General features: G+C 38.6%; 1 protein-coding gene across 2 annotated transcripts in view; it reads right to left on the bottom strand.

Moving 5' to 3' along the window:
• Positions 1 to 20,367, bottom strand: part of AQR (aquarius intron-binding spliceosomal factor) — a 71,790-nt gene extending 51,423 nt beyond the window's left edge. For both annotated transcript variants that reach the window (XM_042464365.1, XM_042464371.1), the window contains exons 1-11: positions 20,322 to 20,367; positions 17,174 to 17,209; positions 15,490 to 15,610; positions 13,407 to 13,547; positions 11,567 to 11,635; positions 10,793 to 10,893; positions 9,749 to 9,825; positions 7,159 to 7,223; positions 4,304 to 4,420; positions 2,760 to 2,873; positions 1,264 to 1,367 (exon numbers count right to left, since the gene is read on the bottom strand). In XM_042464365.1, coding sequence (XP_042320299.1) covers positions 1,264 to 1,367; positions 2,760 to 2,873; positions 4,304 to 4,420; positions 7,159 to 7,223; positions 9,749 to 9,825; positions 10,793 to 10,893; positions 11,567 to 11,635; positions 13,407 to 13,547; positions 15,490 to 15,610; positions 17,174 to 17,209; positions 20,322 to 20,356 — 980 coding nt within the window. In that variant the 5' untranslated portion in view covers positions 20,357 to 20,367. The remainder of the gene's footprint in view (positions 1 to 1,263; positions 1,368 to 2,759; positions 2,874 to 4,303; positions 4,421 to 7,158; positions 7,224 to 9,748; positions 9,826 to 10,792; positions 10,894 to 11,566; positions 11,636 to 13,406; positions 13,548 to 15,489; positions 15,611 to 17,173; positions 17,210 to 20,321) is intronic.
• Positions 20,368 to 23,536: the final 3,169 nt, after the last annotated feature.

Below are 23,536 nucleotides of genomic sequence, written 5' to 3'. Positions count from 1 at the left end.
CTTCTTTCATATGCAAAATCCCAGGCATCATTATTAAGGACTACAAAGTCAAGTAGCTATTTACACATATTCCAAATGTTAATTTACAAAGATCGCTCTGAATGATTTTACCAGAACAATGACCATTAGTTTTATATAGCTCGTGGCAACCAATATCACTGAAAATGTTGTTTAAGCAACCCAGTTCATCCAAAAATATTTATTACAATAGTACAGCTTTTGTTTAGAAACCAATACAGGTATAGCTCTGTTAACAAAGTCTGTGACAAAGAAGCTCTTTTTTACAAAGTTTTTTCTCTTTTTTTTACAAAGTTCTTTTTTTGGCCCATCCAGCTCATTCTTTTTTCCTCCTTGTCCTCTGTCTAGTTGGAATACTTTTTAAAAAACAGCATTGGCACTGGGATGGTGACGAATGACTGGGCAGGCTGCAGCAGCGTGTCTGCAGTAAACCATACAATAAAGGCTGAGCTGGGAAAGAATGAGATACTTCTCAGCCAATCCTACTCTAGTTGTCTGTTGCCTGCCTACAGTAGGCAAAGTAGCAGCAACAGCCTGTAGAATCTCTTCCCGAGTATGCAGGAAAGGAAAACAGGATGTACTTACACTGCAGAAATAATACAATTTGACACTAGGTGCGGTAGCTACATTCTATGGAATTCTGGGATTTGTAGTTTTATAAGGTTTTTTAGCATTCTCTGCTAAAGAGTGCCAGTGCTTCACAAAACTACAAATCCCAGGAATCTGTAGGAGTGAAAGTGGTGTCAAATTGCATTGTTTCTACAGTGTAGATGCACCCAGAGAGAAAAGGGGAAACGAGATAAAACCTTCCTCATCAGCTACACTCAGCATATTAAAAATAGTAGTGAGCCCTTGGTATCCACTGGGGTTTGGTTCCAGGAACCTCCGTGGATACCAAAATCCATGGATGCTCAAGTCCCATTTAATGTAATAGCATAGTAAAATGATGCCCCTTATTTAAAAGGGCAAAATCAAGGTTTGCTTATGGAAATTTGGATTGGGAGACGATACAGAAATACTTTGAATAAATAGATAAAACAAACATGCTAAACTGCCCTTTTTTGTGGAATAGGAACCTATCCCTATTCTATCCATGTTATTTCTACATCTGGTACAAGAAACACATCTACTCCAGGAATACATCTACTTCATTAACAGAGGTATACCAGAAATCACATTCCAAATAAAAGCATCCACCAGAAAAACACACATCCCTATGAAATTTGAGTTAAAAAAATTACTTACCTTAGGGGTCCAAAAAGCTTTATTAGGGAGTCACGTGTGTCCACAGCAGATACATTTGAAAGGGCAAAATTGTAAAGTTCTGGGAAATGTGCAAAAGCTGCCCTCTGGAAACCAATAAAAAAACAGGATGAGTATCAAAAGCCATCTTTATCTACCAACATAACTTGTATTAACACTGAAATATAATAGGATAAACACAAACCTCCAAGAACAGTAAGAGACAGTGAGACAATGTCCAATACAGAATGAAGACTATCGGATGAGGTTAAAAAATATAGATTAGCATATGAGGACTGAATCATGTTTCCATGTTATATTTCAGCTATTTTTGTTAGCCACCCTGAGCTCTTATTAGACTGGGTTTAATATGACACATATTATAAAAATAATAACAATGCTTTTACTTCTTTAAGACTCCTAGAAGACATCTTGGATGCTATAAAATGTCACAGACAATAATGGCACCATATAAATAATAATTCAGTCACTAAACAACACTGAAATTGAATTAAACTACATGTAGCTTTTTCCAGCTGTAACTTAAAGATTATTAGATTTGTCAAAAACACCTAAATTATTGAGTTTTTGCAGCAGGATATAGGAAATTCCTTTCCCAACATTTAGCAACCATGGGGGGAAATCAGAACCTCCCAATTTAATGTACCACTCCAATTTTCTCGAACACATGCAGTCGTCAAAACCAATACTATAAAATCACAAATCTAGATTCCTGAGGCATAGATCTGCAAAACAACCCTGAATAAAGTGTAATTCAACAGGCAAGACCTAAGCCTCTGCAAATCCTTTGGAAAAAAAGAAGAAATGCACTTTATAATATTAGACCTGTGCAGGTTTTCAGATATTTGCAGCAAAAGAAGAGGATTACAGAAACATAGTTTATGTAGCATTAATCCATGTTGTATGCATGCTTTAACCTTGTTCTTAATTGTACACAAGCAGTGGCATACACATGGTATATGTTGGGATGGATACTGTGAAAACACAGAGCTTAAATGCACACAGATCAGGAGAGAGCAGGTGCAGCATGGGAGTTGAAATATGCAATCAGAGAAGTGGAAAACAAAGGCAGAATGAGTGGATGGGGAATATATTTGATTGATCCCAATGCTCCATTGAATGGATGGCATGAGGCTGCAACAGCTAATATTCAGTATTATCTAAGCTACTGTAGTACTCCAAAACATGCAAACTTTCCTGATAAACTGTACTTTATTACTAATACCAGACATCACCACATATTAAATTGGCATAAGGCTTGCAACTGAGTTGTCAATCCTTCTGAAATGTATTATTATCCCTGTCTAAGTGTACCAAGTCAAGAATATGTAAGGATCTCAGTGATATGCAGTGAAACTGAATCAGAATCTGTTCCAAGTATGAGGAGGGGGAAATATTTGGTGGTTGCTGCAGAAGAGCTTTTAATAAAAGGCACACCAAAAGAAATCACAAACCTATCTCGTTAAATGGCCATTTACCTGGAGGGAAGTAATTCTATCATAGTGAATTGTGGTCATTTCATTCTCTGTCAGTGCATTTCCAGTCTGATCATTAATTTCGAAGCCAGTATAGAACTTGAGCATGTCTAAAAGCTGAAACAAAATTATGATAAATCAGATATTTAGAAAATTTGAATCTCCAATTACCATACAAAACCTAAAATCTAACATCTAGTATGATCAGAAATCTTAAATCCAGGAATGCATATACATTTTTTAAATCCAAGAATCTATATACATTTTGCCTAGTAGTATAAAGACACATTTCTTTTTGAAATATGTCTTTATATTACTATACAAAATTAATTTGTAATTAGGTCTTCAAAATATTTAAATATGTTCTGATACAGTATTTTTATATATCTTTAGGAGGTAAGTGCAGCTCCTAAATGAACAGGAACAATTCAGATCTATTATAATGCAAAAACAAAACAAAACAAAAACATACAATTTAACATTAGTCATTAAGAGGAAGAATTCTAAAACATGGAGTTACACTATGCTGCTCCTCCAATATTAGATACTTTTTATTAATGAAGAATTCACCCATCAGCAGCCAACAACTAGTCACTCACCACCTATCAAACAGCTTTGGTGCAGATTATCTGAATGATCATATCTCCTTATATAAACCAATGCATGCATTAAGATCTGCAGAGGAGGGCTTTCTCACAGCCCTACCAGCCTAACAGGAGCAGTGAATGAGAACTCAGGAGACAGCCTTCTACATAGTTGCTCCCAGACGGTAGAAGTGCCTTCCAAAGAGAGAAGTTCAGTCCCACTTCCCCTGTTCTTTTTCTGTTGGCAGGTGAAGAAAAGCTAGTCAGGCTTCTGAATTTGATAGAGCTGTAGTGTGTGTGTAAATAGTGTGCTATTTCTAATTATTTTATTTTAACTGAAAACATGCTTAAATAGGTTCCATTGTTTTAACTGTTTACTAACATGTTTTAAATGAGTGTAATATTTAATTTCTTTTAAACTTTTGTACATTTCTGCCCTAGCTGTACCTTTTTATAGAACCATAGAATCATACATTTGGAAGAGACCTCAAGGGCCATCCAGTCCAGCCCCCTACCATGCAGGAATATAAAGTCTAAGCACCTCAAGCAGATGGTCATCCAGCCTCTGTTTAAAAACCTCCAAAGAAGTAGATTCTACCAGTCTCCAAGAAAGTGTGTTCCATTGTTGAACAGTTTTCTAATGTTGAGGTGGAATTTCTTTTCCTGTAGTTTGCACCCACTGTTCCGGGTCCTACTCTCTGGAGCATCAGAAAACAAGCTTGCTCCATTCTCAAAATGACATCCCTTCAAATATTTAAACAGGGCTATCATAACTGTTTTAAACTTTTGTAAGCTACTTTGAATCCCATTTGGGAGCAAGGCAGTTTACAAATTCAATCAATCAATCAATAAATAAATAAATAAATAGCTTGAGCTGTAATACTGTGGCAATAAAGTCTGACTATATTGGCAAGTAAGTACTTTGAGATGTTGAATGTACTGCAAAATAAGAGTAGGTCTCACCTGGCAGAAAAGATGGCCTTCCTTCTCTCTTTTAGCTAAGCTGGACAAATAACAATGCACAACTAGGTGGGAATCATCTAGGACAGTATTAAACCAGCGTCGTGTTGGAAGCAGGGCCTGGAAAAGATAATATCACATTACAAAAACCTTACACATGATCTTGTTGCGGCAGCTATGACCAGAAGAATGATTAGAAGGAATACTCTGTTAAAAAGTGATGGTAATTAGTGGCCAGAAATCCTATGGTAGGGAGGAGAATTGTGAACCTCTTAAATGTTACTAAACTACAACTCCCATCATGACTACTGGCTAATATCTAGTGTAAGGTATATGTTTTCACATCCCTGTCCTAGGCAAGAAGTTGAAATCATGCAGACCCCAGAATTCCTCATCATAAGACATGCTGGCTAGAACTTCTGGGAGTTGCAGTTCAAAATATGCAGAAAGTTGGATATCTCTGGCCCCCAACCAACCAGACCCCCAAGGTGAGATGCAACTGGCACACAGTGTATGTGAAGCATCTAGTGCAGGGTGGCACGTGGCCCTTGGCATCCCTAAATGAGGCCCATGGGACCCCCTTATGAGGCCTTCAATTTTTTAAAATTCATTTTCAGACTGATATGGGGGGGGGGTGCTCCCAAACTGCTTAAAATGCCTTCAAAACTTCATTAAAAGAGAATGTTCCAAGCAAACATTCTTTGAAAATGCCAGCCACAGATGCTGGCGAAACGTCAGGAAGAAACTCTTCTAGAACATGGCCACATAGCCTGAAAAAAACCACAAAAAACTATGGATGCCAGCCATGAAAGCCTTCGACTTCAAATTATGCTACAGCTTTTACAGTTACAGCCTATGAAACATGGCACAAAAAAGTAAAGAACAAACTCTGATGGTGACACTTAGGTTTTGGAGAGACAAAATACAAAACGGCAAGCACTGATGTTTTTTTTTAAAGAATGGTATGAGGAAGAGACTCTATTTGTTGCCAATAAATCTGAACTGGTCAGAACACATGCAAGTCACATCACTGCTAAGCGGCAAAATGTTCAAATAGTTTAGTCTCAATCATAACAGAAATATAACCAAATACGAAACACCCTAGAGGAGCATAAGGATCTTAAGTATATGTAAAGACACTCCGTTCAGATGGGACAAGCTATAAGAGAACAAATGTGATGGCTTTTTATAGCCTATTTCTGGTTTGCCAGTTCCAATCAGCACAACAGGCTTCAGAAATTATCTGAACTCTTTTAACTCTCCTGTAATGCCCTCAGCACAGAAAGAACTAACATGAAATGTTCTGCTGCTTGGCATTTTGACTACGATCCAGCAATGTCCCAGCTGAAAACCTAACATACCCTCTCTCTGGGGACAAAATCCTGCAGTTTGGAGTGGTTGATACCAACTATGATGCTCCTTGGAAGCACAGAGAGTTTTTCTGCTTTTTGCTTAGCCAAACACAAGAACATATTTAGAGATCAAAACTTCTGTTCTTTGTAGGTTACTCTTTTCATAATGGATGTTGCATACTTTTTCCAGAATCCTGTTGAGGTATTAGGCTTGTCTTAGGGTCACCTTAAGTCAGAAACAACTCAAAGGGACACAACAACAAACTTGGTTACACCAAATATGTGCTTTTTACTCAACTCTGTAAGAAGGCATTCAGTATTCGCCCATGTAAAGAGAGCCCCCCCCCCTTAGTTCACAGAACTACATGCTGATTTAAGCTCTGGATGGCATGCAAAGCACAGCTTTACTCCCTCCCTGAATGACCACCAGAAAAAAATACTTCTGGAGGAGGAACAGTTAAACAGAGGTTCTCAAGCTAATCATATTTAAAATAACGACTACTGGCAATTGCTGATTCATGAACTAAGCTCAGGATTTTTAAAAAGTAACTCTGAAAATCATGGAAGACACTGCTAATTTCACCATTTACACCAACTTCATTTTAAGATCGCCACTTCATCTTAGGTTACAAATGCTCCTTGAAGGTTGCTTGAAACTGACATTTCTTTCTGTTCTTGTCATATTCAGATCACAGTACATGCCATGTCTCCCCTTTGCTTTACAAATAACAATCACACTTCTGGTTGCTCCATCTCAAAAAGGATGTAGTTGGGATCCAGAAGTGGGAAATGTAATGATGAACAATGTTCACAGAATTGTTTATCAGAAAAAAGACAAGAAATGGGGACATGATGGGATTTACATTCTGTAATGTACAGAGAAAACAGAAGGACAGGATATTTCCTTCTCTCAAGGTATTAGGGATTACTCGGTGAGTATAAACAGGAAAATATTCAAGAAGGTCAAAAGGAAATACAGTGGACCCTTGTTTACACTGGGGTTTGGTTCCAAAATCACTCAATCTGGCACCAGAGCTCTAAACCCATTTCTAAATAAAAACAAAAATACATTCCAACAATGGTTGCCTGCAATACCAGCAGAAATCTCTCTGAAGCAAGGGGTGATTTAGAGCTGATGTTCTCAATCCCCCAAAATTTGGGACTGAGACAGGAAATATGGGATTCAGATGAGATTTTGCTTATCAGTGCTATAGGTAAATAAGGTGTAGCTCAGTGATCAAGCACATAATTTACAAAAGGTTCCAGGTTCAATCCGGAGCATATAAAGGAAGGGGTGGAAGTAGGGAAAAACCTTGGACAGTCACAGACAGTGTGTAGACAATATTGGGCTAGGTTAACTAACACTAGAATTCAGTATAAGACAGTCTCTTTTATCTAATATTTCAACCTTTTGGGTTAATTGTGTTTCCATCATGACACAAACACCCATTTTCCTGGTTATCCAGTACAAATCGTTTATCTAATACCATCTTACAGTTCACATACCTCTAGATCTATCATGAGTTCAATGAATCTTTCACAATAGTGCACTTTATCCATAGAGAGAGGACCTAAAAGTAAACATAAAGAATTACAAACTAATCCTGGAACTGATTAATAATGTTTTCAATGCAAATTCAGAACCTAACAGCTCTTGTTTAATGTTTATTTCAGTACTCTAGGTCTTAGGTGATTCACCTAATTCACATAGGTGAATTAAGTTTATCAGTCAATCAATCAATTAAACAATTTACACCCCACCTTTTCCCCAAGACTGAGATTCAGTTTATGATGGATGCCCTTACTATTTTCATTTTGGTATATTCACTAAAATCCAGTGTGTAAAAAAAATTTTTTTTTTTAAAAAACAGTGTAACATTACCAGTGTTGCCAACAAGCCTCGAAGATATTGCCCAGAATGTTTTACCAAAATCCCAAATCCCCAGAATTACCCAATATTTACCAGCATATTCAGTCAAAATCCCCAGAAAGAAATTAATTTAATTCAGAGAATTCCCTGGAAATTGGCAACACTGAACATTATGTTTATGATTATATGTAGATACAGTTGGTAGCATACTAACATTAAACAATATTATGATTACCACATGTTGGCAAGCAATGTGTTGGTGTGTGTTGGCAAGAATTAATCCAGGTACCATGAAGGACCAAATTTACAATGTACTGAGTTTATTTCCAAAGGATCAAGGTAGTTTCCTTTTTAAAAATAAAATAAAAACATCTTAAATATTTGCTGTTTTATTCCAATGATGTCTACTCTTTCCATCACTTACTTTGCACGTCTTTAGGAATATCACGGAAACAAATGTTGCTTGTTGTATGTTCTAACATGCAATAAAAATCACAGCGATTTTTCTTAACATCATGATTTAAACAATTTAAAAAATCTTTTTAAGAGAATATTGAAACAGTTGGCAAATGGTATTGTGCCACAAAAGGAAAGCAACTTATTCACTGGCCCCTAAGTATTCATGAAGTCTAAATTATAACACTGGCACTGTTTTTTTAAAATCAACCCTCCCCCCACCACAAAGAAACTGCCTAATAAGGGGGGAGAAAAAAGAACAAAGTAGAGATACGTAGTGTAAATTAAACTGAGTATCAGACAAGCGTAGCCATTCCAAAATTAAGATCTCAGATGGTAGATATCCTTGAAATACTAGGTTTTTCTTTCAGCTGGAAGAGATAAACCCTGGCAAATATTTTTATAAAAAAGACCAACATAATAATATTTAATTTAAAGCTAAGCATGTCTAACTTTGAGAGGTATTTTGCAAACGGGCAATCACAAACTCTTATTTATTCATGAACACTATTTCAAACTTATAACAGCTTCAGCATGAGTTCAAGAAAAGTTTTGTTTTTTTAAAAAAGACTGTACAAGTGACCTAATCATTTGAAAGGCTGCCATTAGTTAAAACCACTAATATCCTTAAGATGTTCAGTTTTCCATTCCTAAAGAAGGTGTTTTGGGTGTCTTTTCATCAGGGAAATCCATTTCTCTCCCTGTTCTCATCCATCCATATGTCATGTTTGTGAGTAAGAGAGTTTGACAGTTCTGAAGGAGCTAGTTCTCAAGAGCTTTTGAATCACTGTGGTAGTTTACCCAAGATTCTTCAATGCAGCAGTGGTCTAAAACTACTGAGCAAGAGGACCCCAAGAGCAATCAGGCTGCTACTCTGAACTCATGAGGGTCCTGTTGCCGGCTAATTCACTCCCAATCAAAGAGTTCTGAGAAGCTTAAGCTGCATCCTGCTGGTTTGTTGCTAAGTAGGAAAACTGTACGGTGCTACTGTCCACCTTCACATAGTTTTGTCAAGCAGCAGCTACAGAAGGGAAGAGGGAAAACGGGGCTCTGAAGAAATTGAAACCGTTTTTGATGTACTTGAGCCCAATTCCCGCTCATCAGGTTGCCCCTTTTCTCTCTCTGCATTTTTTTTTTCAAAACACCATGTTATGATCTACACAAGTCTAAATTCTTGTAACTTTAATAGTTTTGTATACTGTAAGAAGGCACACAAGGCAGATCTCTTCCAGTGGGCTTATCCACTGGACTCCATATAAAAGGTTATGACGACTGTGCCACTCTTGACTATGACTGTTGGCTAATTGTTGAATTGCTATTTTAGAGAACGAATAGGAATGTTGGTGAATTCAGTATTAGTTTTATTGATTGTATTTTGTACTATGTATCATTTTAATGATGTAATCCTGTCTCAATCCATGGGAGAGGCGGAAAATATAAATAAACTTTATTCATTATTATTATTATTTAGCTTAAATAGACAAATCCTTTCCACCCTTGAAGTTAAGCAGGATCAGACCTGCTTAGCACTTGGAAGGGAGATTGGTAAGGAATACCAAGTTCAATTGGCTATACTCAGAGGAAGGCAATGGTAAACCACCTCTTGAGTACTCTTTCACTAGGAAAACTCAATGAAATTTAAGAGGTCAACATAAGTCAGCAGGCAGCTTGAAGGCACATAATCCCTCCTGGACAATATACCTAAATTTAAGGAAAGAGGAAACATGGAAGAAGTGAAAGGGGGTCTATACACAGCTTCACATGACATACCTGTAAGTGGTATTGATTTTAATACGGAGATAAATTTCTGAATTAATTGTGAAAGAAATCTTCTTTCTTGGTATGCTCTAAAAAAAGCAGAAAGTTATAGAATTAATATTTAGGATAATAGCCTTTTTAAAAAGATTACTCTCCTATAATACCAGTAGATCTTCAATAAACTTACAGGGGCTGGTAGTGAGAATTGTTATTTGATATATACAGTACCGACAATTTGAGTATATAGTACACGTAGCTCCCTAAAATATTTCTGGAAAATGTTTGAAATCAGGAAAAGAATTAGAAGATTCCCAAACCAAACTTAAGCAATTCTTCCAGTCTAGTTCTATAAAGTCAATAAACTGCACGCAGTGTGACAATTTCCATATGACACTGAAAACTACTGAAAACAGTAGAGATGCAGACTGCTGCCTTTAAGTCTGTGTGAAAGGAAGGAAAGAACAACAGAACATTTGAACAAATAAGATCATTTAAAAGGCAGCAAGGTTTTCACTTTTTTAAAAAAAATTCTGGGAGGGAATAGAAAAGTTATCCTTTCTAGCTCAAGTAGTTCTTATCTTGTGTATCTTTTAACCCGATTTATTCAGGAAGACTTCACAGCAAAATGGATTCCACATTATTCCCCATTTGGGCTGCACACCAGAGGCTGTGTATACCAGCACAGCACTCAGAAGTATTTTACATAATGGCTACACTGTCTCAAATCTAAGAGCAGATAATTATCAACTACATTTTAGTCTTCTGGCTGAAAAACAAAACTGAGTCTGAATGACACAGATAGTCTTAGAGTGGGTTAAAGGTCCACACATAATCCAACAGTGAGTTTTAGGATTGTTCCCAAATTCTCATAAGTGAATACTGCTACATGAGCCCAGCTCATGGTGTGAATCAGACACAAGACGTTGATACCAGCCCAGCATAGAACATAAAAATAGGGCTTCACCCAAGCAGAAGAGTTATTATTAAAAAAACAACAGAGTACAAATCTGTACATACTAGATTTTAAATGCAATTCATTGTTACTTTTAAACTTACTGTGTTTGTGCATTTTCATCCATTTTCCCATCATTCTTTCTGATCAAATTCCAAAATTTTCTAAGCTTTGGAGTCTTCTTCAATTCAAGTTCCAGACGAGCCTAAAACGGTGAAGGGGACACTTAATTTTTCAGGATTCAACAAACAGCAACAACATTTCTATACCGCTTATAAGTGAACTAGCACTCCCTAAGCAGTTTACAATGTGTAAGTCAACTGTCCCCAACAAGCTGGGTACTCATTTTACCAACCTACAAAGGCTGAGTGGAACTTGGAGCCCTCCTCTAGGATCAAACTTACAATGTTATGGGTGGCTGCAGTACCAGCATTTAACCACTGTCTTGTGCTTTCAATTTAACCTATAACCATTAAAATACCCAGACAGGACAAGAACTTGAAGCTTCTTCAATATGATTGTTAGAAAAGGAACTCAGAGAAAAAGTCATTTATGTAGTATTTCAAAACTGGTAACTTATGAATATAGATACCCTTGAAGACAGGATCTGTTTTGAGACAACAATTCATTAGAAAGTGAGGTGGGGATTCTATGAAAGGAAAATATGATTGTAACCCCAAATAAAATTTATTCTGGGCACAAGAGGCTAAATATACCCAGGGTAACATCCAGATCTAAAACAGACCACTACTGCTCAAGGATTGTCTATACAATCGTCTATATATTTTCATCAGAGATAGCAATTATTCTTGGTTGTCAGTGATATGAACTTTCAAGTCTGTGCTACACTTCAGAGGTTCTTAATGTGAAACACTTACAGGCTTCAAACCCATCCACATTGGCAGGGAGATGAGCTGCTGGACTTGTTCTCTAATCAAATCAACTTCCTGCCACAAGAAATTAAACATACAATTAGCATATTTGTATAGGTCTGATACTTACATAGGTTTTGAAGAAAAAGCGCATTAGGTGACCCTAATTTTTGTCAATACAGTGGACCCTTGTTATATGCTGGGGTTTGGTTCCAAGATCCCCGTAGATAACAAAATCCATGGATGCTCAAGTCCCATTAAATATAATGACACAGCAAAATGGTGTCCTTCATAAAAATGGAAAATCAAGGTTTGATATTTGAAATTTATACTTGTTTGGAACATTTTCACGGATGCTTGAATCCGTGTACCCTTTCTACAGCAGTCTCACTATGCCACAGTATATGCTCTACTTGAAAATCCACAACAAAAAATTAGAACAGTAAGTACTCTGAACTAAAAAATTTCAGTATTTTCTATATTCCAACACCCAAAAGAACTTTTGAGAGGATTCATAACAGAAATCTGCTTGCAGGTTCAGTAATATATAATAAACATAAAAATGGTGACTTGTAATGTTCAATGCATCTCAACAAACATAAATTGTGGCCTTTAAGTTATTTTTCTGGCAAACAAGCAAACAACAAAGACTTACTGAGGCCTTGCTGAGCTACCATAAATGGCAAATACACTATGAGCAGCCTGGTTAATAAAAAAGAGCTTCCTGATTTATTCAAATAAAGTATGCTACACAAGAAAACTGCCGCATTCCAGAAGCTATCTGTTTATAATTCAGATTTATAATCCACCATTTCTTGACAGAGATAGAAAGTGAAACATGTATCTTGACCTATCATTATCTGCAAACTGATGTGCATTATGATGAGAATGTAGCTAAAACATGTTTACTGAACTACCAGGGAGATTATCAGAATGCCTGGGAAATTCCTGTATTTGAACTCACAGAAAGAAGATTTAGGAAAAAATGACTAACAATGGCAACAAAAGAGTCAATTAGGACTAGGCATGTTAACTACGCAGGGGGCAAAGTGGAATGAAATAGGTTGAAGGAAGGTACAGCTGGCTCTCCTTCTCAAAGAAACATCTTGTTGCAGGTCCAAGAGTTATGTTGTTCACTGTATTTCTAACTTCACTGTAACAAATAGTCCATTGTGGAAAGAGGTTGTTTGATTCTGCAATTTTGCTGAGATCACTTCAGAGCAGCCTTTTAAGTAAACATAAATTTTCAATTAAAGTTTTTTAAAAAACAAACCCCCCTTATCATATGGTGAACAGGCTGTAAAATGAAATTAAATCATCCCTGACAAGTCTCACTTGCATTAACATATTCCTACATCCTGGCCCTGACCACTGCATAACTGCCCAAAGGAGAGCTTGTCACACCTCCAAAATATGCCCAAATCTACACTCTTAATGTGTTTCAAGGAAAAGGAAATCTGTAGCAGAGGGGCAGCTGCTGAGAATGCCTCTCTATCAGGAGTTGGCAGCTTATGGTCCTCCAGAAGTTGGCTGCATTAGCTAGAGCCAGCAAAAGTTGCAACAATGTCTGGAGGGTTGCATGGGTCCCATCCCTGTCCTACAGAGGCTTTTGCAATCTTAACTTGCTAAATGATAGATGTGACAGAGTTCCTTGATGAAAACAAAAACAAACACCAACCCAAACAAAAACTGTGACCAATGAGGATGGAACGGTACAACAGCATGATGTATAGGTGGGAAAGGCTAACAGAGAAGCAGACTGCAGCAAGAAGTGCAACAGGCACTAATCCATGGTGTGAGAAAGATGGCAAACTGCAACAAGAATAAATTCAGCAAATATGCTTACCAAACTGTTGAAGCAGTGATCAAGGAAGAGTAAGAGTATTGTCTGTTCTTGGAGAGAAAATTCACTGTCATTCTCAACCAAGGAAGCATCCAGCACACGCTTGAAAAAGAATGGGAAGTGCTCTGGCTTCTTTTTGAAGGTCTAAGTGGAAGATCAAAAAGATCAGCAAGCAGTTCAAGTGGAACATCATTTAGGAGAAAAGAAAGTCAAGGAGATTTATTGACTCTGTTCTCACCATTACATCCACATACAAAGTAAATGCTTGGAGTCGGATAGTGCCTGTTGTCCCCCATCACTGACCACCATGTATTTAGAGGAAGATGGGCATGCTGACTAGTTAATTAAGTCTCAATGATGCTACCTGAGACAATTGGAATATGTTTGCAGATATGACATATGTGCAGGTACACATCTCTCAGCATCTTCTGAACACATGGAGAGCAAGGGAACGACAAGCAGATGCACAGACAGTGACCCAGTGGACACAATCTCACTCCTTGGACAGGTGAGAACTGGAACACAGATTTAAAGGACTATACATGAAAGCAAATGATCGTTCCATGATGCATTCAGATTTTTAAAATGTTATTACACAGTAGGAAATACAGCGATTTATCTTTTCTGACAGAGAAAATGATTATACCACTGTTACCACATTAACACTGGGTCCATACCAAGAGACATATAAAGTAAATAAATAATTTAATATTTTTTTTGTCAATACCTCCCCATATCTAGATGCTGCAGAAGTAGGTGGTGCAAAATACAAGGATTATACCTTTGGACAACATAATAAGCCTTCAGTGATCTAAAAATATTATTGTCACTAGTGGAAATCCTTCATTTAAAATTCTTACTTTTAGCTGATTTTAATTCTGTTTCTATTTTGTATGTTATGAATTTTGAAGCTGTACTTGTTTTTAACCTTTCTAAGTAGCCTTGAATTCCAAATTGGAGGGAAAGGTGGGATACAAAAAAACAACTACAAACAAACAAACCACTGCTGCTGCTGCTGCTATCATTATCATCATTATGTGGATATTGCAAATTGTGGATCAGTTACTGCTGTCAATAGTTGATGTTTATTATTAGTATACTTGTTTGGTTTGCAGCTTGACCAAAAATGTAATTTCTCAGAAGCAACTATGGTCTCAGCATATATTACTTCTAAGAAACTAATATGTTGGGAGTTTAAGCAGAAACAACTTTGCAAAATAACAAATGTGGAAGGTTCATGATATCTGTTATGAGTAGATTCTTAATAAACAATGTTTGGTCCCAAATACATACTATGTATGTATTTGGAAGAACAGGGAACATTAGTTCTTACTGCATGCATTTTCAGCAATGGGATGACATAATATGTGAAAAGGAAGAACCCACATAAGGATGTCTCCCCTTCACTGGTTGATGTCTCCCTTCACTGGTTGAAAAAGGAGCACTGGCTCTTATACCGACACAATCACCATCAGTAGTGGATAGAGAACATTCTCATGTGGGTTGCCCCTGAGAAGAAACCAAGAGCTCACCACAAAAAAGCAGTACTTTTAAAAGTACTATTGTGCTTGCTGCTTCATTCCCTTCCCTCCTACCTTGGTCACCATTCTCCCTGCCCATCACATCTCTTTCAGAGTTAATGGAGTGACACAAAATGGAACCATGAGGCTTAGAAATTAGCCACTCTGGGATGTTAAAATGTCCTTAAGATGAGCCTGGTGAAGTTTCAATGAAGCCATCTTACATAAATGACAAGTTCTCTTGCCCTTATATTTAGAAATCATTTTAAAATGCACCATTTAATGACAGCATTTGTGTCCAGCAACAATACAGAGGGAGCACCTCAATCACTAAAACAATTTGTTTCATGCTGATGTTTTTTCCAATGTGAAGCGTTTGAACTGTCTACTGCTATTCTTCAACCAGAGCATGCTACTGTTTAAAAAGGGTACACAAGAATATGTCAGATGAAGCACAATGACAGCCAATATTGAACCTTCTGACATTCGATGACACTTTAAGTGGGCAATGTGAAAGTTGCAAATGGTGGTCAAAGTTACTGCTAGCAATAATTAATGTCTATTACCTCCCATGCTGGCACATTCTCCCTGAACTTTTCATTCACCATACAACAGATTGACATCAAATAAGCTTTGCTGGACACCTCAGGAGAATAATTCATCCACAAGTAATTTTCTAGGTACTGGCTGTGAACAGTGAAAAGACAAAAGCGTTACCACCCATATGTGTCACTCATCAGGGGATAAGAAGCATAATTACCTATAAGACCCATCAGCATGATTTATGAGTAGCTTTCAGTTTTACCTCTCCAACACAAGCCTCTGCAGCAAAACTTACTCAGGCTATTTAAATCAGTCTAAGCAAACATGGCAGATGAATTAGCCCTGTGGATGGTTCTGTTCATTGAAGAAGTATTATATCTACTTGGTACAAGCATTATATTAGGCTGAACACTAATTGATGTTGATTGTACAGGGGGAAGAGAATACACATCTGCACTACCTGAGGGACAGATTTCAATAGATATTTGCATTGGTACTCAAAAACAGAAGTCCCATTGCCTCCTGAAATCTCCAAAGAAATCTGGTTTATACAAGTCATTACTATGGCAAATAAAACATGGGGAAAGGGGGAAATCACACCAACACCATAGACACTTACAAAAAAGCAAGCATGGTTCCACAATGCCATGATCCTGGTATGTGAAAATGTGCACAAAAAATAAGACTCTATTGTCTTATGCGTACAATTTTCTATCAAGTCCAAGCACAACCTTTCTATCTGTGTCTCATTTCCACCCAATTCCTATTTCTGGTTATTATCACCACCAGCAGAGATTGGTCTAGAGAGGGAAAACTGCTCAGAATGTTCTTTTGAACAATAAAAATTGTCTATGCACCTTTCTCTACAGTATTTATAGCTCAAATTTCCCATTAAAACATCCTTTTCCAAGCACTCAGTATCAATGTTTCTTTGTGACACACCAAATGCCCAATTAATTGGTTTTTCAGACTACTTTATTATTTCATTCACCAGAAGATCAAAAGTGCTTCAGTGTAACTAATCAGGGGTTAGCATCTGTTAATTGCACATTATAGATTTAATGCAAAAGCAAGTTTCAATGGAGCTATAAAACAAACTCTTGTGTTTAGGCTCAGATTCATTATCATCCATGACCATGAGTGATAAAAAAAAGTTGGAAATATCATTTTCACCAGTTTCGTCAATGCTTTTATGTACTCTACTGTTAAGCGTACATGATGTTATGCTAAATTTCCTATAGAACTGACTTCCCCAATCTGGTGCCCTGCAGAGGTTTTAGACTACAGCTCACTTTCCCCCCAGCCAGCATGTCCATGTGGCTGTACAAAGTTAACTGTACAGCTTACATTTAGGAGACTGAAAGAATGAAGAATTACAGTGCTTTGGCACAACTGTGTTTACTGAGCTTCATTCTCATCTTAGAAACCAAAAATCATTAGTCAGGATTTAGAATAGACAAAGTGCTCTTGAAAATTAATCTCAGCAATCCCTTAACTACCTGTAAGGTATATTTATTACAATGTCTCCGTGCTGCAGATTAAGACAGGGATAAGGGTCTTGCAAAAGTCCCCTTAGTTTGTGGCTATAGACAAATTTTGAACCTGGAACATTCTAGCGTATGAGTATTATACACCATGTCACATTGTTGTTGGTTTTTAAACACAATAAAAACATTAAAATGTGTTTTCTTGCTTCAAAAACCTTACCTAAATTCTAGAAGCATTATTTTCCGAATAGCAAATCTGAAATCAAGAGTTGGGGGGGGGGGGGGGGAGGAGACAGATAAACCTTTTCTGGCCTATATCAGTTTTCCATACAGTGATTTGTATCCAAACACAAATGCCTTGATTTAATTCCCTAAGAGACACTGGGACTTTTGAATGCTTTTGAACATCTCACACTGCAACACTGACATTTCATCTCATAGGCTTCGCCTTTTTGGTCTTGCTTTTTTAGATTGTAAATTTGAGGGAGGGAATGTCTAATTAGCAAGATTGTAAGCCGCCCTGATTGCCTTGGCGGGTGAAGAGCGGGGTTATACAAATATTTCCTCATCATCATGCTCTCAGATCATCACCACATTACTGCCAGCAGCGGTGGGAGATGTAGGCAAGGGGGGGGACATTTCATCCCCTTCCCCCACCACTCGCTCTTTTTCTCCTTTTGTGTGTGTCTTTTTAGATTGTAACCTGAGGGCAGGGAACCGTCTAATTAAAAGACTGTATGTACAGCACTGTGTAAATTTACAGTGCGTTATAAATAAGGTTAATAATAATGATTCTCGCTCTACGTCATATATATTGGTGATTTTGAAATGTGATTTTATTATTTTGTTTTATTATAGTTTTGCTGTAATCCACCTTGTTCCGCTGGAAAAGGCGGCATATAATAATAATATAATAATAAATAATAATTACTTATGACATCTTGTACTTGTACATATTGTACATGAAATGTACTAAGACAGGTATTGTTTTGTACCTGAAATGTTAATCCAGTTATCCAGAGTTCCTTGAGCACATTTACAGAATTTCTAACTAACTTCCATAATACTGCAGTTTTATATTTCTTCCTTTCATACAGAAGGCTGCTCAGAGTGATTATTCTATTACTCTATATACTCAGCTATAAGGCTAGACATTTAGGTCAAAAAATTGACCCCAAAAAACCTGAGTCGATTTTCACAGGGTCAATGTAAGTACTGTATCTTAACTCCTATGTTAAAAGGAGAAACCATCTCCTGGTGAAAAGCAAGAGTATAACTGTCCTGGAGAGCACTGAATTCTCTACGTCTCATCCATCCAGTCTTAAGAGTAAGCACAAAGAGTTATGTCTGCTGGAATTTTGTAAGTTCTCTGACATTGTTTGCTTTGCTTCAACCTTTGAATCCTTGCTATATGTTCCTAAGTTTTACCCCGCGACTTATCCACGGGTCATATCAAAATCCCTAATTTAGCCCCAAAACTTGCTCTCGACTTATACATGAGGTCACTTATAGTCGAAATATGCAGTAGGTTACAAGCTGGGAGCGTAAGCAATCCACTGCTGAACAACTGTAAACCAGCTTTTGGAGAGGATACAATCTGAGCATACAGGGTAACAATGAAAGGTACTCTCAACCACCTACTTGTTCTAACCTTTCCTTTCTTTTGAAATAGGTGTGGTCCCATCTCTAGTTTCATGAAGTGAAGGCTTTTCTTTTTATGTTTTGCAAATAGGTATGTGGCCAGAGTGCCTTGGAATTTACTATTCTGGTTACCAAACTCCCAAAATTGTAAACAGTAGTGTTCATAGGCAGATCAAAATCAACATTCACAGTAAGTTCCTTAAGCTTTGGACAGTCAGAAATTGAATATGAAATACAATTATTTATATAGTTACAATTATTTATCTATTTATTAAAGTAAAACAACTAGCTTATGAGTTGCTTACTCCTTGGGGAAATCACTTCACCATACTCTCTAGTCTATGAGCCTGCTTGGAGTTTTAGTTCTTTGGCACAATCATGGACATGTTTGATGAGGACACAGGAGAAAGGCCTATTACTGACTACTAAATCTAAATGGGCTTCACAGGATGTTTGCCTGTCACAACACTTAAGTTCCTCTCCAGATCGAGAGTACAAGCTCTTCCCGTGGTGAGGCAACTCTACTAAACACAGGGACCTTTGACTTTATACCGAAAAAGGACATACCAGAACTCAAAGGGGCAGATTTTATGGCTACAATGCAGAATTGAAACTTACGGCCACTTTTATTTCCTTTGTTTCTGGTTACTTCTCTGATTCTTTCTGGAAGCAAGTCCTGAACATTTTGTCTGCCTAAATACACTCTCTATAATATTGAAAATGAAGATGCCGACTTGAAGACCCCTGTCGTGATCCCTGACACAATCACTTTTCTTCTTCTCTGTGATTTTTTTTAACCATCTTTGTCTATTCACTAAGTCAGTAAGTTTTGGAAATGTAGTGCAATAATTTCTGCATCTTCTGGTTGACCGTATAAAGCTATCACTGTAGTGTGTGGTTTGGGACTGTGTTGCACAAAACAAAATAAGACTGGAGGGAGGAAGTCAGAAAAGGGGTCAAGTGGCTGCTGTCCCTCCAGCATCCACTACCTGAGTAGGCCGCCTCCCTTGATCCATTCTAATGGTAGGGCCAGACCTATTCAGGAGCATTTTTCAGCTGAAAGTACCAAGAGGCATTCTCCAACCTAACCCTTCACATTTGGGAATTTGAATATGGCTCACTTATAATTTCCACTCCTCTGGTCAAACAGTAATTCGGGCATGCATTTTGGTGCTATTTTAATGGTAGCACAGCACCCTGGCATTTTAATCATACTAAGAAGTCTGAAGTACATGTCACTCCAGGGCCCGTTACAGACCGCCCAAAAGGGGCGGTCTCGGGGCTGCTGCGGTTGCAACGCGAAGGGTTGCAGCAGCCAAACCGCGCGACTCTCCTCGCTGGCAAAGAAGGAGTGCAAAACGCGCTCCTTCCAGCAACCCGGAAGAGACGCCGCAAGTGCCAAAGCGCGCACTCGCCAGCGTCACTTCCGGGCCACCACGTGCAGACGCAAGAGCGTCCGCTACGTCAAAATGGCGGCTGCCGTGTGGAACGGCCGCCGCCATTTGTTACGGACTCTGTCCGTAATAGGGTAAGGGGGCGTCTGGAAGAGACGCCCCTTTTTCAAATGGGACGTCCTAAGGACGTTCCTTATGGCGGTGGTGTAACGCGCCAAAGTTTACAATGACTACTATACAGTTACGTAGTTCAGAGTCACACTGTTGTTTTAAAAATAAATTTGGAAACATTTCTTCAATATGAATATAATACAGAAAGTGAAATGTACATACTTTGATTTAACAATTCTTTCCATATACATCTTCATACCTTGAAAAAGAGAGAAAGATTAGATATGCACCAAATTGCTGCTTTAGTAAAGATTAAACCCCTCTTTTCCAAAAATATGGCAAAAAATCTCATATTAGGTCACCATCAACACTAATACTATAGTAATGCTTCATGTTAACATTTTATTCACTAAATCCTAAGTTAAAGGATTTAACGCGGGAACAAAATAAAGGAGAAAAATATGCAAAAATCAACCTGTTTTTTGAAAGCACAGAAACATGCAAAGTACATTGTGTTTCAACAGAATATTCGGATTTATAAACAATAATGAGAATCAAAATTAAAAAAAGAATGCAGTCAAAAGTATTTTAAAAATGTACAAATAAGCCAGGGAAGCTGGTATCTCTGAAATAGTTGTAACAATTCCCATTACATCTAGCATTTACTGTTGAAATAAGACAGAAGCACTGAACAATGTAGTAAGCTATTACCTTTGACTCAAAGGGTAGTTTTTTTCTTGACACGTGGGGCCCAGTACTTATTTGCCAACTGTAAGAAAAAAGACCATGTCATTAAAATATGCAAAGAGACATCCAAGCGAGCTTTTACCATATTTTCTCCAATCCACAGAACAATGTGAGAATCTTCCGCCTCATAATATCCAATGTATACAGTACCGTTAAGGGTGCGGTGCTCTAAACCAGTGGTTTCCAAACTTTGGTCCTCCAGATTTTCTGGACTTCAGCTCCCAGAATTCCAACTGTTTGCCAAGCTGGGTGGAAGTCCAAAACACCAGGAGGGCCAAAGTTTGGAACCACTCTCTAAACTTTCAAAACTGAATAAAATACTATTGTCTGTTCTGAACTCCAGATCTTGGTGGGCGGTAGTTCCCATCCTGCACCATTGGCTATATTGGCTAGGGAGGATGAGACTTGCAGACCAACAGCATTTGGAGGGTGCCATAGAGTAAAAGTAAAAACATACAACTGAGCACTAAAGTTAGAATCGTCAAGCCAATGTATCCCTATTACCGTGTATAGATGTGAGAGCTGGACAGTGAAGAAAGCAGATAAGAAGATAATCAGCTCATTTGAGATGTGGTGCTGGAGAGGAGTGTTTGGATACTGTAGATAGGCCAAGAAGACAAACAAGGGGTCCTAGACAGATCAAGCCGAAATCTCCCTGGAAGCCAAGATGGTCAAAATGAGGCTGTTGTACTTTAGCCACATCACGGGAAGTCACAACTCATGGAAAAGACAATAACATTAGGAAAGGTAGAAGGTAGTAGAAAAGAGAGAAAGACACACACCAGATGGATAGACTCAATCAGGAAGGTCACAGGCCACTGGGAAGCAAGAACTGAGCAGACGATGGAGGACAGGGCAAGCGACCCTAACTGCAAAGGAAGACAAGGAACTGTAAAATGTAGAATACTAACAAAAACAAACAAAAAGGGATGACATGACCAAATAAAAGCTAAAAAAACACTATAAATTCCTGCTTCTTAGTCTTCCCAAGGCATTCTGGATTCCTCCAAGGCAGAAGGTTGAGATGGAGGACATCTCCCGGAAAAGGAGGACATCTGGCCACCCTGGACAGGAGGCTGTTACCAACAACAACTCTGGCCTCTACAGCGCTTGAAAAATTACTCGGGGGGGGGGGGGGATGCTACAAATCCCGAATCCTCCACACCGCTAGTGGGTAAAAGTTTCTGGGACCTGTCATCCAAAGGGTAACTTTTCTGAGATTTTCTCTTAGCACAGGATTGGAGTGGAGAGCCACCACAGACCAAGTAAAACGTCCTGTGTTTGGTGGTCCAAAACATATTGCAGAAATATCCAGTTTGAGATCGCTTTAACCGCCCCGGCTCAATACGAGGGAAATCTGGGAACTATAGTTTTGTCAGACATTTAGCTTCTCTGTCTGACAGGCTCTGGGGCACAACAAACTACAACCCCAGGATTCCCTGGAACTGAGCCGGGGCAGTTAAAGCAGTCTCAAACTGGATTATTTCTGAAGTGGTGCTTTGGGCTTTAGCTTCCCCTTCTGTGACCTCCTTGGTTATCTTTCCTTTTTAATTTTCTCTCAGTGGGGCCTAGTGTTTAGTGATGGACCGTGACTCTGGAGACCAGGGTTCGAATCCCCACTGGGAGACCTTGGGCACGTCACACACTCTCAGCCTCAGGGAAGCCAAGGGCAAACCGTGTTCCGAACAAACCTTGCCAGAGAGAACCCATGACACAACGCACACTCACAACAGAGACTCCACGGAAGGAACGACACCCAGGGGAAAAAGACGCACAAAAAGTGTCCACATTGTAGAAACAATGCAGTTTTGGGCACTACTTTGTCACCCACCTCTGGATTTTTAGTTTTACAAGTTCTTTAGCGCTTCCCTGCCAGAGTGTAGGTGTCTCACAAAACTGCACATCCCAGGAGTCGGTAGGAAGGAGCCTTGACAGTTAAAGCGGTGTCAAACTGCTTTATTTATACAGTACAGACACACCTGGGGGGTTATTTATTTATTTGGCTTGCTGGCAGTATAGAGGCCCAAGGAGGTATAGAAACAAATCAGTCTGACACTCCCCACAGGACCCTGGGATGTGTAGTTTTGAGACACCCCCCATTTACAGGGAAGGCTTGGAAAACTAGAAATCCCAGGAACCTGCCCCTTCCCTTAAGAGCCCTTCTCCATGGAGCTTCAAGCCCCCCTCTGACCCCATTCCCCCCTTCTCCCGAGCCTTCCGTTGCGCTTTCTCAGGGAAGGCCCTCATCCAAAAAGGAGTGCAGGGGAGGAGGCCAAGACATACCCCAAGTATGAGGACAACTAAAGAAATGGCAGTACATAAGAAAACCATACTTGCCCATAGAGCGTGGGTCAGGATCCCCTTTGGGGGGCGAACAACCCTTTCATAGGGGTTGCCTAAGACCATCGGAAAACAATATTTGCATATAGCATGAAAATAATTTTATGGCTGGGGGTCACCCACAACTGAGGAACATAATAAAGGGTCAAGGCATTAGGAAGGGTGAGGCCACTGCCATAGAGAACCATGGAGAATACTGCCCTTAGGGAAACATAGAGGGATACTTTCACAAGAGACAGATAGCATAGGGAATATGAAAACTTGCCCATAGGAATCATGGGGGAATCTTGCCATGAGGAATCATGGGGAAACTTGCCCACGGATCATGGGGATCTGCCCATGAGGATTAT

The sequence above is a fragment of the Sceloporus undulatus genome, chromosome 1 (genome assembly GCF_019175285.1).
Source record: "Sceloporus undulatus isolate JIND9_A2432 ecotype Alabama chromosome 1, SceUnd_v1.1, whole genome shotgun sequence".
Taxonomy (NCBI): domain Eukaryota; kingdom Metazoa; phylum Chordata; class Lepidosauria; order Squamata; family Phrynosomatidae; genus Sceloporus; species Sceloporus undulatus.
Note: the sequence above shows the minus strand (reverse complement) of the source record. Positions and strands in the feature narration are given on the sequence as shown.